Source organism: Petaurus breviceps, unplaced genomic scaffold (genome assembly GCF_028583685.1).
Source record: "Petaurus breviceps papuanus isolate PSGF00001 unplaced genomic scaffold, PetGlider_PUasm1.0 174, whole genome shotgun sequence".
Lineage (NCBI taxonomy): Eukaryota > Metazoa > Chordata > Mammalia > Diprotodontia > Petauridae > Petaurus > Petaurus breviceps.
In genome coordinates this window covers 43,235,396-43,251,072 of record NW_027185761.1, presented here as the reverse complement: position 1 = coordinate 43,251,072, position 15,677 = coordinate 43,235,396, and the positions used below count along the sequence as shown (strand labels likewise).

The 15,677-nt window shown below is 37.7% G+C and overlaps 1 protein-coding gene across 4 annotated transcripts in view; it reads right to left on the bottom strand.

The window, feature by feature from the left end:
• The window catches only part of MDFIC2 (MyoD family inhibitor domain containing 2), a 164,815-nt gene extending 154,227 nt beyond the window's left edge, over positions 1–10,588 (bottom strand). For 2 of the 4 annotated variants that reach the window (XM_069084109.1, XM_069084112.1), the window contains exons 1-2: positions 10,424–10,588; positions 9,662–9,749 (exon numbers count right to left, since the gene is read on the bottom strand). In XM_069084109.1, the coding sequence (XP_068940210.1) occupies positions 9,662–9,749 (88 nt within the window). In that variant the 5' untranslated portion in view covers positions 10,424–10,588. Of the gene's footprint in view, positions 1–9,661; positions 9,750–10,286 lie in introns of all 4 variants that reach the window. The other 2 variants (XM_069084111.1, XM_069084113.1) reach the window with 1 other exon arrangement.
• Positions 10,589–15,677: the final 5,089 nt, after the last annotated feature.

Below are 15,677 nucleotides of genomic sequence, written 5' to 3'. Positions count from 1 at the left end.
GATGCATAAACTCAATTGTACCCTCAGTACAGAAAGTCAACTATTCTATCCCTCCCTAATTGTTTCATTCTCCTATATGTCTCCAAAGCATCTATTCCACCAATCCTCTCAACTGAGGGCCTTGGCTCAAACTTTAGGGAAACAATGAGGTATTTCATTGAAAACTCTATCTTTTGCCGTACCCCATTGTTTTCTCCTTTACCTCTGTCTCACATGAAAGTGTGACCCTTCTTGTTATGCAATGCCCTTTACATTCACCCTTGATCTCATCCTTGATTCTCTTCTCCAGTGGAATCCCACCCCCTTCATCCACACTCTCTTATCCCTCAGAATTTCCCAAACTACTGCCTACAAACACACTCATGTCTCCTTCATCATTAATAGACTACACTTGATTTAATCATCTCCACTAGATATCCTTGTTATTTTTTACGCTTCTCAGCCAAACTCCTTGAGTAAGCCATTTACACTTGATGCATCTACTTCCTTTCTTCTCACTTCCTTTTACCTCAAGGTACCCTAAGGACTTTTGGACTTTGCTATTTGCCCTGAAATAAAAGATGTCATGTCTGTTGTTTTCTACAATTAGAGTATAAACTCTTGAGAGCAGGGATTTTCTCACTATTTAAAAAATTTCTTTCTGTAAAAACTCCACCCCAGGGCCCTCCTCTCCTAAATGGTGATTTCTTCCCAGGGACCACCATTTTAGATAGAACCCAATCATCATACACACCTCAATCACACCTATTCTCTTTCTGAAATCTTCCTTCTCCCTGACTCTTTGCCCTTCTCTTTCATTAATCCCCCTGCCTTTTCAGCATCCTCAAATACATTGTTTTCCTCTATTAGAATATGAGATATTTGAGAGTAGGCACTATTTTATTTGCTTGTATTTCTGTCCCTAGAGTTCGGCACAATGGCTGGCACATTGTAAATGCTTAATAAACACTTTATATAATTGTCTTTTGTCAGCTAAGTGGCACAATAGGCTCATTAAGAAGTCAGGAAGACTCGAGTTCAAATATTACTTCAGCCACTTAATAGCTGTGAGTTTTGGGGTTAATAAATTAACCTCTCATCTCATCCATAAAATAATAATAATAGTTGCTACCTCCCAAAGTTGTGGAGAGGCTCAAATTAAATACTGAGTGTAAAGTCTTCTGCAAACTTCAAATCTCTGTGTAAATGCTGTAATTATTGAAAAATATTATCTATCTGTATTCCCAGCTTTGCGCATTGCAAGCAAATAATAAATGCTTTTTTCATTCATTTATGATTATAAAATTTGAACAGCATTTATTTTGCTTCTTAATAGTTAGCATTTCTTTATTCACAAATTATTCATGTGCTTTGAATTTTTCTCCACGAGGAGTATATCAATGTTCTCATGGATGTGCGTCACTTCCTTTTAAATTCATGACATCACAAGTTAGTATATTTAGTACCAAAACAATCTTTTTAAAATGTTTTTATAAAGGTATTGCTTTTTTGTCTTTAAAAAATCATGTTGCATTTCTATGGGCAAATCTATTCATTTTTGCCTCCAAAATTTTCTTCTATTTATCTGAACAATGGAACCATTTCTATTCTCTGCAACCAACACCTATGTCATTCATTTTTCTTTCAGTTTTGTTTCATAATTAAAACAAAATTTAGATCACTATCTTGGTATATGTTGTAAGTGCTAAACCAAAACCTCATTTTTTGTCAAATAAGAAAAAACTTGTCCAATATCTCTTATTGACTAATGATTCCATGTGTTATAGAGAATTGGCTTCAGAGACAGTAAGTCCTAAATTCCCATTCTTTCTTTATCACGTGAGTTGAAATCCAGCCTCAGGCACTTACTAGTGTGACCTTGGGCAAGTTATGTAATCTCTGTCTGCCTCAGTTTCCTCTTGTAAAATAGGAATAATAATGACATTTACCTCATAGGGTTGTGGGGAGGATCAAATGAGATAATATTTGTAAGATGCTTTTCGAATCTTTTAATGCTATATAAAAGCTAGCTTTTATCCTTATTATAAATAGCTTTCCTTCCTCTTGATTTTACTCCAGAAATATGACTTCTTTTTTTGTTGTTGTTGTGTGAAGTTCTTAACTTCAGTCAAAATTATATAAATTACTTTTTGTGCCTAGTCTTATGTACTGCATACAAGAAATTACACAGGACTCAGCAGAGATCGAAGTTGCAGCAAGAGGGAATTAAGCCTGGGGGAGTGTCTGACAGTGCTTCTCTGGCAACTTCTGGTGACCCCAGATATTTATTGACTCAACTCTAAAGTGCTTTCACTTTGAAATGAGTGATCCCAGCAGGCCCTTAAGCAAGAAAAGTTGAAGAGTCAGTTGAGAGAGTGATCAATCTGCCCTTTGTCAAGTTTTTCTTTTTCAACTGCCATCATTTTAGGACTAACCTAGTCTGAAGAGTCTGGAAAGGAGTGTCACCACTTTTCCTCACCTGGAAGCTTAAGGGGTTGCAAACCTTATAGCAACTATAACTGAAGGCATTTGACTCTGGATCTCTGGCTGATTCTTTGCTTCATCTTCCTTTGATTGATCATAAGGGACCAGGAAGCCATTCTGAGATGAGTGGGTAGAGCTTTCCAGTCAACACTGGCTCTGAGAGACTGGTAGGCCCTAGGTCCCTTGGTTAGGACTAACTGGCAGCAGGAGGAGTTTCTGTGTCAGAAAAGACAACCACTGACAAAAAGCTCAGCCTAAATGGCAGTCTGGCTTGCCAAAACACACAGATCTGGAGTTGTTTGGACAGTGCAAAGCCAAGGTAAAATATGAAATGCCCTACTCTGCTGTCCTGGCAAATGTTTTATGGTTTTATGTCTCAGTTTCTTGGCAGAACATAACAATAGTCATTACTTCCATTTCTTTAGTTTGTTTAAGTTTTCATCCATGCACACTGAGCATAATAGTATTTATAAGTTACTGAAACCCGTGTTCCATCTATCTGTCAATTTGAGCTGGTGAGAGCCTGTTGTGTTCAACACTTCTTTTGGTTATAGGAAATAAATGCCCATCTCACACCTGATTTATATTATACATTGTGTACCTTTCTACTCTCCTCTCTGGGGAGAAAATAAACATGAACCAAAATCTAGGATTTAAGAAATAGTTTTCCCAGAGCACTGGGATAGAGGGATATAATGAGCTAAAGCCTTTAAGAAAAGGAATCTAATTCCTCTCAGTCTCTAGTTCAGTCTTCTTTTCTAGCTTGCTGAAACTTTCCAATTTTGCAATCTTCTCACCTCCAATAACTTGTACCTTCAATATACCTCAACCATTGTGCATCACAGCTATCATAGTGTAGACTACCCCCAACAGTAACAAATTTCATTCCAAATGCTGACATTCTTAATGATAACTCTTTTAAGATCTCAAGTCATTATTAGCAAAGAGAAATTAAACAGAATCAATACCCCATATTGTTTCATAAGTATAACGGCAATCCAATAAATTAAGAGGTCCAGATATCTGCCTTTCCATTCATATTGTTGTTCAGTTATTGTGTCTGACTCTTTGTGACCCTATTTGGGGCTCTAGGCAATGATACTAGAGTGGTTTGCCATTTCCTTCTCTAGTTCATTTTTCAGATGAGGAAACAGAGGCAAGTGGTGAAGTGAATTGCCCAGGGTCACACATTTAGTAAGTGTCTGAGGCCAGATCTGAAGTTAGGAAGATTAGTCTTCTCTGTTGACTGAACTACCTAGCTGGTCATCCATTAATATTAGTAAACATTATTTATACACATTGTATAAGGTACTGTTACTAGGCTGATCAAAGGAGAGGTTTTTGAGGGTGGAGGAGGCATCGGTATGTTTGTAGGAAGTAGGGAAGGGGAGTAGTGGGAGGCTTGAGAAAGAATGAAAAGTACCACCCTCCCCCCTCCTGAAACCTGAGGGAATTACTGTGAGTGTGATGGCAAATTGATTCTGGAGGGATGAGGAGATTGCCTTGCTGCAGTGATGGCTCAGTTGAGATCATACAACATAATCTTGTCATTAAGCAAGTCAGCAAAGCTGACTTGATTTTCTTCAGCTTTCTTAGGTATCATGGGGGGTAAGAGCAAAGGCAGCAAATGTTGGGAATAATTCAAGGGATTTGGAAGGCAAGATCTTTACTAGGATAAAGAGGCAAGAATGGGGTATTGAGTTGAATTTTTTCACTAAGAAGCATGGAGGTGGGGGATAAACTGTCTCATATCAGTAGCATCAAGCAAGCCAATGTAGTGGGATCACGGAGAATGTGGAGGGCTCTAAAATGGTGGGCTGGCTTTATCAGCTGGGCTCAAACCATTGCAATACAGAACTTCGTCAGATTTGAAATTCTATCACCTCTCACTGTCTTGCCCCATCTAGCCTCCACACCTGAATTGCCCTTTCCTCTTGCCTCTGTCTCTAGTTTCACTGGCTTCTTTCAAACCTGAATACAAATTTTACCTTTAATAAGAGACCTTTTCCTGTTTCCTAACCACTAATATCTTCCTCCTCAGGTTGTCTTCGATCTATCCTATGTCTTGTACGTACCTAGTTATTCACATATTGTCTCCAATACTAGAGCTAGTAATATCCTCGAGGGCAGGGATTATTTTTGTCTTTATGTTGGGAGCTCTTAGTACAGCAACTGGTACATAGTAAGTACTAAAATGACTGTTGACTGACTGCCTATGCCAGAGGCTCCTACGTTATCATGAAGCAATAATTCTGTACAAAGTGATTTGAGGACTTCAAACCCAATTTCATAAAGTGCAAGATATGCCTCCCATGGACTCCAAACATGTTAGCCATGTTACTTTGGATCAAGCCTTAAGGCAGAGCCCATTATTTATAAAAGCACAGATTCATGCTACCATTTTCCCTCTTGAAAGGGAAAAAAAGGCATTTTTGTTCTAAAACAAACTCATCCTGCTAATTCCCAATTAAGATGTTGTCATTGAGCATCTGGCTCAATTCCCTTTTATGAAATACAGTAAACATAATTTGAGCGTAGCTTAAATGAAGTGTCCAAATGGGATATCACAGGTCACCTGGGAAATTAGATTTTGGAGATTATGAGTATAAAATGCCCACATTGTACTTCACTGACAAGTCTTTTTAAAACAATTCTTTTTCAAAGAGAATCTTTGACTGATTGATCAGTTTCAGCATGACACAAGCATGAGATTTTGAAGGGGTCAATCTAGTATAGAAAATTTCTGGACCTGGAGTTAGAAGGATATCTTTTGTTGTTGGTATTAAGTTGTGTCCAACTCTCCCTGACCCCATTTGGGATTTTCTTGGCAAAGATATTGGAGTAGTTTGCCATTTCCTTCTCCAGTTCATTTTACAGATGAGGAAAGTGAGGTAAACAGAGTTAAATGACTTGCCCAGAGTCCCACAGCTAGGAAGTATTTGAGACCAGAGTGAACTCAGGTTTTCCTGACCCTGGGCCCAGTGCTCTAGCCACCATGCCACCCAGCTACCCAGAATGGTGTCTAGGTCTGCCTTAAAGTTGGTGCCTCCTTTCTGCGATTAATTCCAATTTATTCTGTATATATCTTGTATAAAGATAAGTGTTTGTGATTAGAGTGTGAGCTCCTCAAGAGCAAGGAATATTTTGCTTTTCTTTGTACCCCAATGCTTACCATAATCCCTGACACACAGTAGGCACTTAATAAACACTTGTTTACTTGACCCCATGTGGGTTCAAATTTTTCATCTGACACTAGGAGTGTGCCCATCAGGAGGCAGTTTAATCTTTCTGAGTCTAGTATCCTTATCCAGAGATGGAGGTTCATCATTTCTGTAGTTCTTTTATTAGGTTAAAATGTGATAATGAGTATAATATACTCAGTAAATATCTATTTAGTGCCTTTATTAAAACCTAGAGGAAAAAAATAAGACTTTAAAAATGAGTATTTCTATAGAATTTAAAGATAAAGAAACCCTAACCCACTAAGAATGCATCTATTCGTGTATTCTTATATTTGGGCTTTACTAAAATAGCCAAGTTACACCAAATAGTTCAAAGGAGATTTTGGTCCCACCTTAAGAAAAAATGTTCTACTCCCACATTAACTTTGAAAATATTCAAAATAGGCAGGGTCATCTCTAGTTGTATTGATCTTTGTTTTGCCACTGGACCCAGATGACTCTGAATGAGAAAGTGAAGCTGGTGACGTTGCATAGCCTTGCCCGACTTACATCCAATTCACTTGTGATCATGGCATCTTCCTGATGTCATGGTCCACTTCAAGAATGAAGGACAAACAATAACATCAATTCAAAATAGAAGCCATAAAGATCATACTAAATGAAAATGTTGTTACATGAAAGTACCTTTGTCTATTAAAAGTTTTAGAAAATTTCCAACTATACTGTTTCAATAGTTTCATTCAGAGAGAAACACATGGACATCCAGCACAGGTCAATGACTGAACTTGTAGTCTAAGGACCTATATTTGGATCTTGTCTCTGTTGCTACTTGGAGGGCCTTGAACAAGACATTTAACCAATTTGAATCTTTTTTGCTTCATTTATGAAGTTAAGAAATTGAACTAGATAACATCTGTTCTAAATCTAAATTTAAATCTTCTAGTTCTAGATCCCATGATCCTACAATCTTTATACCAGTGCTGGCTTCAGGAATTATAGCCATCCCTGAAAGATGTATTCCCCAGGACAAAGACACTAACACAAGCCAAGGAGATTTAGTGTCACCATGTAGAGAATTCTGAAACTATTGAAAAAAACTAAAGTTTTCAGTGGGTTGTAGTACAGGAAATGTGAATAAGAAAGACATGGGGGAGATGATGAAAGAATATAGAGAAAGGATAGGTTCAATGGAAGCCATCATGGAGACACAACATTTTTTCTAAGCAGCGAATGTTCCAAAGTTTAATTTCACAGGGGTCTCTCCTAAGCTGTAACTTCCTTGACATGTGGCTTAGTCAATGTTCTTCTGATGTCTTCATTATGAAATATTGTATTCTTTTCCAACAGATAAGATGATCTTTTATGATGGAAACACTTAAGAGCCATTACTAATAGATCTAAGATACATTTAAGATCTTAGTCAAGATATGATATTTGTGTCTAGGTAGTAATGGAGAGTTGATTGTATTTGTTAGTTTTCCTTAAACTACTTTGTAACATTGAAGAGTAATAAAAGAAGTTTTTGGTACTTTTTTGAGACTTGTGGTTTCACTGGTAAAAGGTGGAAATTTTCAGTGGAGATAGGCAACTAACAGATTTACAAAACTGCCAATCAGTAGATAGATAGATGAAAGGTAGGTAGATAGATGGGGGTACCAAGGTGACTCAGTGGATAGAATGCCAGACCTGGAGTTGAGAAATCTTCTCTTTCTGGGTTCACATCTGGCCTCAGATACTTCCTATCTGTGTGATCCTGACTGGGAAAGTCCTGTAACCCAGTTTACCTCAGTTTCCTCATCTGTAAAATGAGCTGGAGAAGGAAATGGCAAAACATTCCAATATCTTTGCCAAGAAAACCCCAAATGGGGTCATGAAGAGTCAGACATGAATGAAATGACTCAGCAACGAGATAGATAGATAGATAGATAGATAGATAGATAGATAGATAGATAGATAGATAGAAGCTAGCGTATTTATATACTGCTCAAGGAATTTACATAAAGACACAAACACATAAAGGAAAGCTAGAGGGAGATATGGTAGAGATTGCTGATGGCAAGGAAGTGGTGAAGATGTCTTGGTCCTGACTAGAAAGGATGAAAGGTCCCCTATCAGAGCCTGGTCACTCAGAGCAGAGTTCAAGTGTGGTGAAGTGGGAGGTTGTGGAGGTGGAGAATGTTAATAAGGACCAAAGTATAAGACAGCCACATAAGGTGTGTAGATGGTATAATGCTAGGAAGACCTGGTTTCTTATAAGATAAGATAAGAACCTATCACAGTTGGGCAACCTAGAAGGTAAGTGACTTGCTCAGGGTCACACAGTTTACATAAGAGATAGTATTTACACACAGAACTGCCTAACTCTGAGATGAGCTCTCTGTATCCACTATTTTATACTGCCTCTCTGTGTTATGCTCTCTGTCTCTGTGTCTCTCTGTCTCTATCTGTCTATCCCTCTCTGTATCTCTCTGTCTCTATTTCTGTCTCTCTCATAGGAATTTTCAAACTGTAATCTGTGGAATTCCAAGTGTGCCATGGATAAATTGCAGGGATACATGTCCTTGGACTGGTGGTGGTGGTGGTGGTGTTGGTGGGGACACATCTTTATTTAAGTACAATTGGTTTCCTTTACGATCATTTTTGAGAAGGGTTCAAGGCCCTTATCAAACTGTACAAGGGGGCCATGACACAAAAATGTTGAGCCCCTGTTCCTGATGTAAGGTAACATGTTATAGTGTAAAGAATGTGGTGCTTAGCAGGAGAAAGGCTAGTGCTCTAATTCTGCCTCTGATACACACACTAACCTAGAGACCTGGGTAAGTCACTAATAATAATAACTAACATTTATATAGTGCTTACTATGTGCCAGGCATTGTGCCAAGTACTTTATAGATATTATCTCATTTGATTGTCCAGACAACCCTGGAGATAGGTGCCATGATTATCCACATTTTACACATGAAGGAAATGAGGGTAAATGACTTGGCCAGGGTTACATAGTCAGCAAGTTTTGAGCTCAGATCTTCCTGACTCCAAGTCAGGAGCTCTATTCATTGTGCCACCTATGTGCCTTAGCCAAATCCCTAAAGAGGTATTTACTGAGAAGTGACTCAAGGAATGAAAAAGCATTTATTAAGCACTTACTGTTTTCTAGGCCTGATACTCAGCATAGATTGTCATCACTAGGTAGTATTGTAAAATGGAGGAAGAAACTCGCAAAGCATTAGTTCCTCATATTGACAAAATCCTTTGCCATTTTTTTTGTGTATATGTGTGCCTATATATGTGTTTTATATATGCATATACATGCATACCTATATATATTCAGCTATTTAATATAGATGAAGATACCTATCTTCACAGGTGTATAAATAGTTATACTATGAGAACATATCGATTTATATGTATATTTCAAGCCATGTCTTACGTACACTTTGGTAGCTACCTCATTCTCCCCCTGGGAAAGAGCTGCTCTAATTGCAGTGAATGGTGATTCTATTTGTAGACTTCAGAGCCTACTGTATATGTGGTTTGTACAGTTAAGAAAAGAAAGTGTCTTTGCTACTCCTTAAGTTATGTAGCTTTCCTGAGAAATACAAAGGAAAGAAAATATGCACAAGGATTTCAATTGCAATTATGCCTTTATATACATCGTGCATAGTGACTGACTGATGATAACAAGGCCACTGTGGGTTTTGTTTTTTTCCAAATAAAGGACAAAAAAATTATCTTTGATTATCCTGGGACACAGAAACTGCAATACTTTATTACCAGGGATGTAGAAAAGCACCAATTTAAGCCGTGCTATTAAAAATAAAACAAAACCAATCAATAAAGCAGTATACACACATACATGCATACACACATATGCATATATGTGCATACATAGGCATATATGTATACAGGAACTTTGGAGCCAAATACATTTTTTTCTCCCTGTTTTCTCTTAAGCCATCTTTGAATAAACAAAAGATAATTTTAAGCTAATGAAAAAACCACCAAAAATGTGAACTTACCTTCATTCAACCAAGAAATATTATTTTTATCATTTTCAAAATTCTCTGCTGCTCTGATTTTTATCTTTCCCAGCTCAGTTTCTGACATCTGAGTGAAAACAGAATTGATGAAATAAAAAGTTTCATTAACAACGAAAATTCACAATATTGAGCTTCTCCTCTACTGTGTCTTGATTCTTAGCTGCATTTTTTTTGTTCATTGCCTAACATTCAAACTCTTATAATGCTATCCATTAGTACCATTCTTAATGCTTTTTAAAATGTTAAATAATTTGTATATCCAGTTACAGTCTTTGGTAACATAAACTGCTATAAATTGTTATAAATGAGCTCAGTAATAAATTCCTAGCCTCGGAGGACAACTCGTATACATCTAGCCACAGGATTGCAAAAATGATGCATGCTCTGGTTTAATGGGATTCTTAGGTCTCTGTAAGGCAAAGCAGGCTGCGGAATGGAATATAATAAGGTAAACAGTGATGAAAATCGCAAAGGAAACTTTAACAGTGCATGATCCTCCCACATATACACCCCAGGATAACCTTTATTTTATCATTTTTAGCATTGTATTTGTCCTCATGACAAAGAAACCTAAAACATGCAAAGTTACTGTAGTTAAGGTTACCGAGAGAGTGAATGCATCCAGTCCCTTGAACTTGACTTTCAATGTTCTTAGTCAGACAGGACTGTTCCCTCTTCATGTCAAGGATGTCCTATACTTCCTAGGAGCCCAAACACCCCAAAGTACCCTCAGCTGTTTACCTGGTTGTTCCAAGATGAGGAGACAGTGGGGAGAAGGAGGAGGAGGAGGAGTTGGGAGCTTTGGAACCGGTTCTTCTTGTAGACTCCCTTGTTTTCTGTGGGTGTCCAGCATTCCCTCACACTGACAGAAGTGAGCAGAAGAGCAAGCACACTCCCTGCCTCCCTCCCTTTGTCCCTCCCTCCCTCCCTGTGTGGTGCTAAGTCTGTAAAGCTGCCAGAGCCATCCCAGTGACTGCTGAGAGCTGGATTTTTTTTTAAAGTTCTTATTAAGCCTTGGCATTCAAGCAGAGTGAAAACCAACTTGACGGTGATGATTTATTGAAATTCCGCACGACCAAGTAGGATATACCAAATAGACCCTTTTGCTACTGGGTTAGAGTTAGGATAACTCAGGGTAAAATATTCAAGGAAATAAGAGAGAAAATATCCATCCCTCCTTCTTTCTAAACAAAAACCAAACAAACACAACTAATTACAGAATATTTGGCCTTAAATAAAGTCAGGGAAAATACCATGAAATGAGACGATCTAGGAGTTTGCCATGCAATTAATTTGTGTTTTGAGCAGCAATTTCTCAAATTCTTCAGGGATTACAATTTGAATAGAAATGTGAAGTTGTTGCTACTTTCTAGGAAATCTCCAAACCTACTTAAATAATTATTGAGCACATCAGGGCCAATTCCAAGACATTTTTTCATTCCAATACTCCATTTTCTCCTTGTGTATTTCGTCAAGTGGCTTAGACTGTTGGTTTAGGTGGAACGTGATTGGTCAAGACAAGGGGAAAAGGATAGGGGAAGTGACTTCAAGAATTTGAAGGGATTCCACATGAAGAATGATTGAGCTTTCTTTTCCTCCAGAGGTCCTAAAGGGTCGTTGTTGTTCATCCTTTATTTTTGAAGAGGACCAATGATATCATGGTGTCAGGGCAAGATAGTGAATGATGGGTCATGTCTTGACATGTACATGAACTGCATTTCAGTGAGGCACAGTTGTGCAAAGTTGTGTCACTCTTTTTTCCAGAGTCTCTCAAGTTCAGTGGTAGGACAAAAGTCAAGATGACTGACAATGGCCAGGATATAGTGGATGACTCCGTATTCTTGGATATCTGACCAAGCTCTAAGAGCTCCACAGCTTCTGTTTCAGTTACTGTTATGGCTATTGGAAGAAATTGTTATCATCTACCCATTCTACCAGGATAAGTCTTCACAAGCTTGAGTTAGACATCCCCCTAACTCATCAATGAGTCTGAAGCCTGTCAGTTACCTTCAACCTGGTTTAGCCCATTTGTTGGGATGTTTTTTTTTTACTAAGTGTAGTTATAGAACATTCTACAGCTTCTTAGAGACATAGCTGAGAGTTAAGTGACAGGTGGCCACCAAAGGTGGAAAGCAGCCCTGAAAAGGGCTTTCCAAGCCCTCGTACCAAAACGTGCTGATGCTCCCTGACCACCATAAAGGGCCAAGAATTGAAAGACTCAAATTTAGCTTTGATGTCAGGAAAAGTTTATTATAATTAGAGTGGTCCCAAAGTGGATCTCAAGATGCAAGGAGTTTCCCCTCCATAGGACTTTTAAAATAAAGGCTTGATGATCACTGGTAGGCAATGTTGAAGAGAAATGAATATCTTCAATGCTTTGCATTGTGATTGGCACAATGTAACCACCTAATAAATATTGATTGGACAAGACAAATAGGGAGAATTACATTAAATTTGGGAAATTATATAGTGTTTTTGCTGATATTAATCTGTTATCTGACGTGAAAAATCTCTTTGTTTTTGTGTAAATGGTTTCTCAGAGAGGCTGTATGGCTACAAACCATAGAACATCACTTAAAGTTTGGTAACTCACAGGACAGTGGAGGAGAAGCATGGTGGGCTACAGAAGTGGGCTGTATCTTGTTTCCAATGATAATTGATACTCAAGAAGTGGAATGATTTATCATGACGAGAAACATCATCGAGGAAAAGTATACTCAGAAAAACAAAGATCTGGCATGCAGTAAAAATGAGAGATAACAAATGAACCAAATGCATGCTTCTCAGTTACCCAATAGAGATAAAGGCATCTTGAGAGATGCCTCTTTTACTGGATAGATCCTCTATTGAGGAGCAATGGGAGAACATAATTAAGAATAATAACACACAATGATAAATTTTGGATATTTTGCTATCTCCACAGAAGGAGGAATATCCACATTGATGAGGTCTTAGATACATTGAAGTAGTGATTTTTTTCCCTTATAATTATCTTTGGGGGCAACTAGGTGGTGCAGTGAATAGAGAACCAGCCCTGGAGTCAGGAGGACCTGAGTTCAAATTCAGCCTCCGACATTTAACATTTACTAGCCGTGTGACCTTGGGAAAGTCACTTAACCCCAATTGCCCTGCTTTCCCCCCTCCAAAAAGCAAAAACAAAACAAAAACAAAAAAATAATTATCTTTGGTCATCTATGGCTCAATTTTTGTTACTATATTAATATTTCTTACTCTTTGTTCATTCTCCAGTATTTATGCTATCAGTGCTTATCTTCTTTAAAATTCACTTTCTTTTTAGGGTACCATTTTTCTAATTTAGCAAGGCCTTTTTGACTCTTTAGAGGATTATAGAAGCATAGTATCATAGATTCCAAGATGGATGGGACCTCAGATAACATCTAGTCTTATCCATTCATTTCAGAGATGAGGAAACTGAGGCCTAGAGAGGTTCAGTAACTTAAGATCACAACAATGGTAAGTGTCAGAGTCTGGATTTGAACCTAGTTTTTTTTCTGAATTAAGCCAGTGTTCTTTCTTTTGCACTGTCTTTTAGAGCACTGAAATCCAACTCAAGTAGAAACAGGAACTACTAAATCATATGTCAGGATCCCTGATAGCTCCATATTATTTAGAAAACCACATATTAACATTGTCTATGTTCTATCTTATTTTTATTTTGCTAAATATTTTCTAAGTACATTTTCATCCAATTCTGCCCCACCTCCCACCAGGAATGTTGCGGCAAGCTGAGTATTTGACCCCTCTTTTCTAGAGTATCAAAAACATGTTTTAGTATAACAAAAATTTAATTTGTCACAAGCCATTCATACCACTCTATTTGTTGTTCGACCAAGAAATTACTGCACAAATCAAGTTTTAATTATCTATATTAATTCTGGGGTCACAAGATACTAAATTGCACCCTCCGCCAATATTAAATTGCAATCTCTTTGAGGTAAAGGACTATTCACTTTAGCCTTGTCTCATGATCTAGGGCAAGGGGTGGGGTTACAAAGCATATAGTTTTGAATTGAATTAATGAGTTCATCAGTAAAGACAACAAATAGATTGAACTCTTAAGACCCTGTCCTTAGTCAGCTATGTTCTACCACTAAGCTAGTGCTCTCCTTATGGACTGCAGCCCTCCATAATGATGTCAGCTTTTGAACCATCTGTTCAGACCCCTATCAATTACAAAACATGGTCAATACCATATTTTCTCATAAATTTTCAAGCACCATTTCAGATGAATAGTCATTCAGACATTTCAAAATGCATACGATTTTAAGATGGGCTAATCATACATATATGATCCTTAATTTTAAGTTAAAAACTCTTTTATTTGAGCAAGAATAAAAAAAAAAGATGCCTATTCTCTTGGTAATGCTAATGGCTAAAGAAATTCCCTTACAAAGTGGTTTCCATGTTTCCTATTTAAATTAATGGGCCAAAGAAGTTCTATTCAGGAATGCGGTCTTAAAGCTTGTGTTATCTTGCTTAAATGTGGTTTTGCTTACATTTGTTACTGCAGACACGATTTTATGTTCTATTCCCTTCATAATTTGATTCCATTTATTTTGGATCATGCATCAATATTTCCAGCCCCTAATCAAAATTTGATCTTAAAATAGAATCCTCGAGGGCAAGCTGCTCAGCATAGCCAAAGATTAGACCAGACAAGAAGGTCATTGTATGTTTGGTATTCTTGTTACTGGTAAATAATAATAAGGGACATAAAGCCAGGCCAGGACGCTTTTTTGAAATAAGTAAATTTTAGTCCATAGGCAAATGTTTAATATTTTACTTAATAATATACTTTTTAAAAAAAATCTCTGGATCATGTTAAACTGTAATCTACAAATTCCTAGAGATATCACCAAATCAGAGAATAGGATATACTAGAACAATGATTCCCCAGGTGTGATCTCTAGGTGGTCCATGAAGCTGGTTATACAGTAAATTGCACAGAAGTTCAATAGTGACCTACCTAATGTAGGAGGCAGGATTTGAACTCATGTCTGTCTATCTCCAAGGCCAGCAATCTGTCCATCTTCTCATAACAATGATTCTCCATGGAGGCAGAAGTTGTAAGGATTGACATTTGGAGTTCTCCATGAAGGCAGAAGTTGCAAGGATTGATATTTGGGGTAGGAGAAGATAGTAATATACATGCAAGTTACAGAATTTTAAGTCTGGAAGGGACATTAGTGACCCCCTTGACCACACCCTTATTTTATAGATGGTGTGAGTCTGGGCCCAAGAAATATCTGTTAAGTTGAATTGAATTGAACAGTTATAACTAAGAAAAATCACAATTTAGATGAAAGTGAACAATTTCTACCATATGCTAGTGTAAGGGAAGAGGATGGAAAGGTCTATTGATTACTGATTGCCTCACACTATTTGCTTTTGTTAGATGGGACTCTTCTTAAATTAATCTATCTATGATTGATTTCTTAAAATTCTAAGTAAAGGTCTCATTTTTCCTCATAGCCCCTTAATTCTAGTTAGTAATTACCTCTAAGGCTTCCCAATATGTTTTGTATGTATCTTGTTCGTACAAAGTGTTTGCATGTTGTCTGTCCCCATTAGACTGTGAGTTCCCTGGCAGTAGGGAATGTATATTGCCAATGTGATACCCACAGTAGCTGCTATGAATATGGAGGCATATCCCCAGGTTTGAATTGCAAAATATAACAGACTCTTTTCCTTGAAGATGAAACCAAGACATTTATTCAAACACAAGAAAGCCAAGTTTATCATGGTAGCAAAGAAGTCTATGCACCTTTCCAATGCAGGGAGCACTGACAACCCAAACATTCTTTTTAAGACAAAGTCCATACACATCACCCTCTGTTTGGCCTCCCCATAAAACAAAATGCCTCCCTCTTTCACTCATGCTAGCTGCTCTGCCTCTCTCTGTGCCTACTCTCTCACCCAGCTCCACCTCAGCTGTCTCTCAGCTCTGCCTCACCCACACTTCCTTCTCCACCCA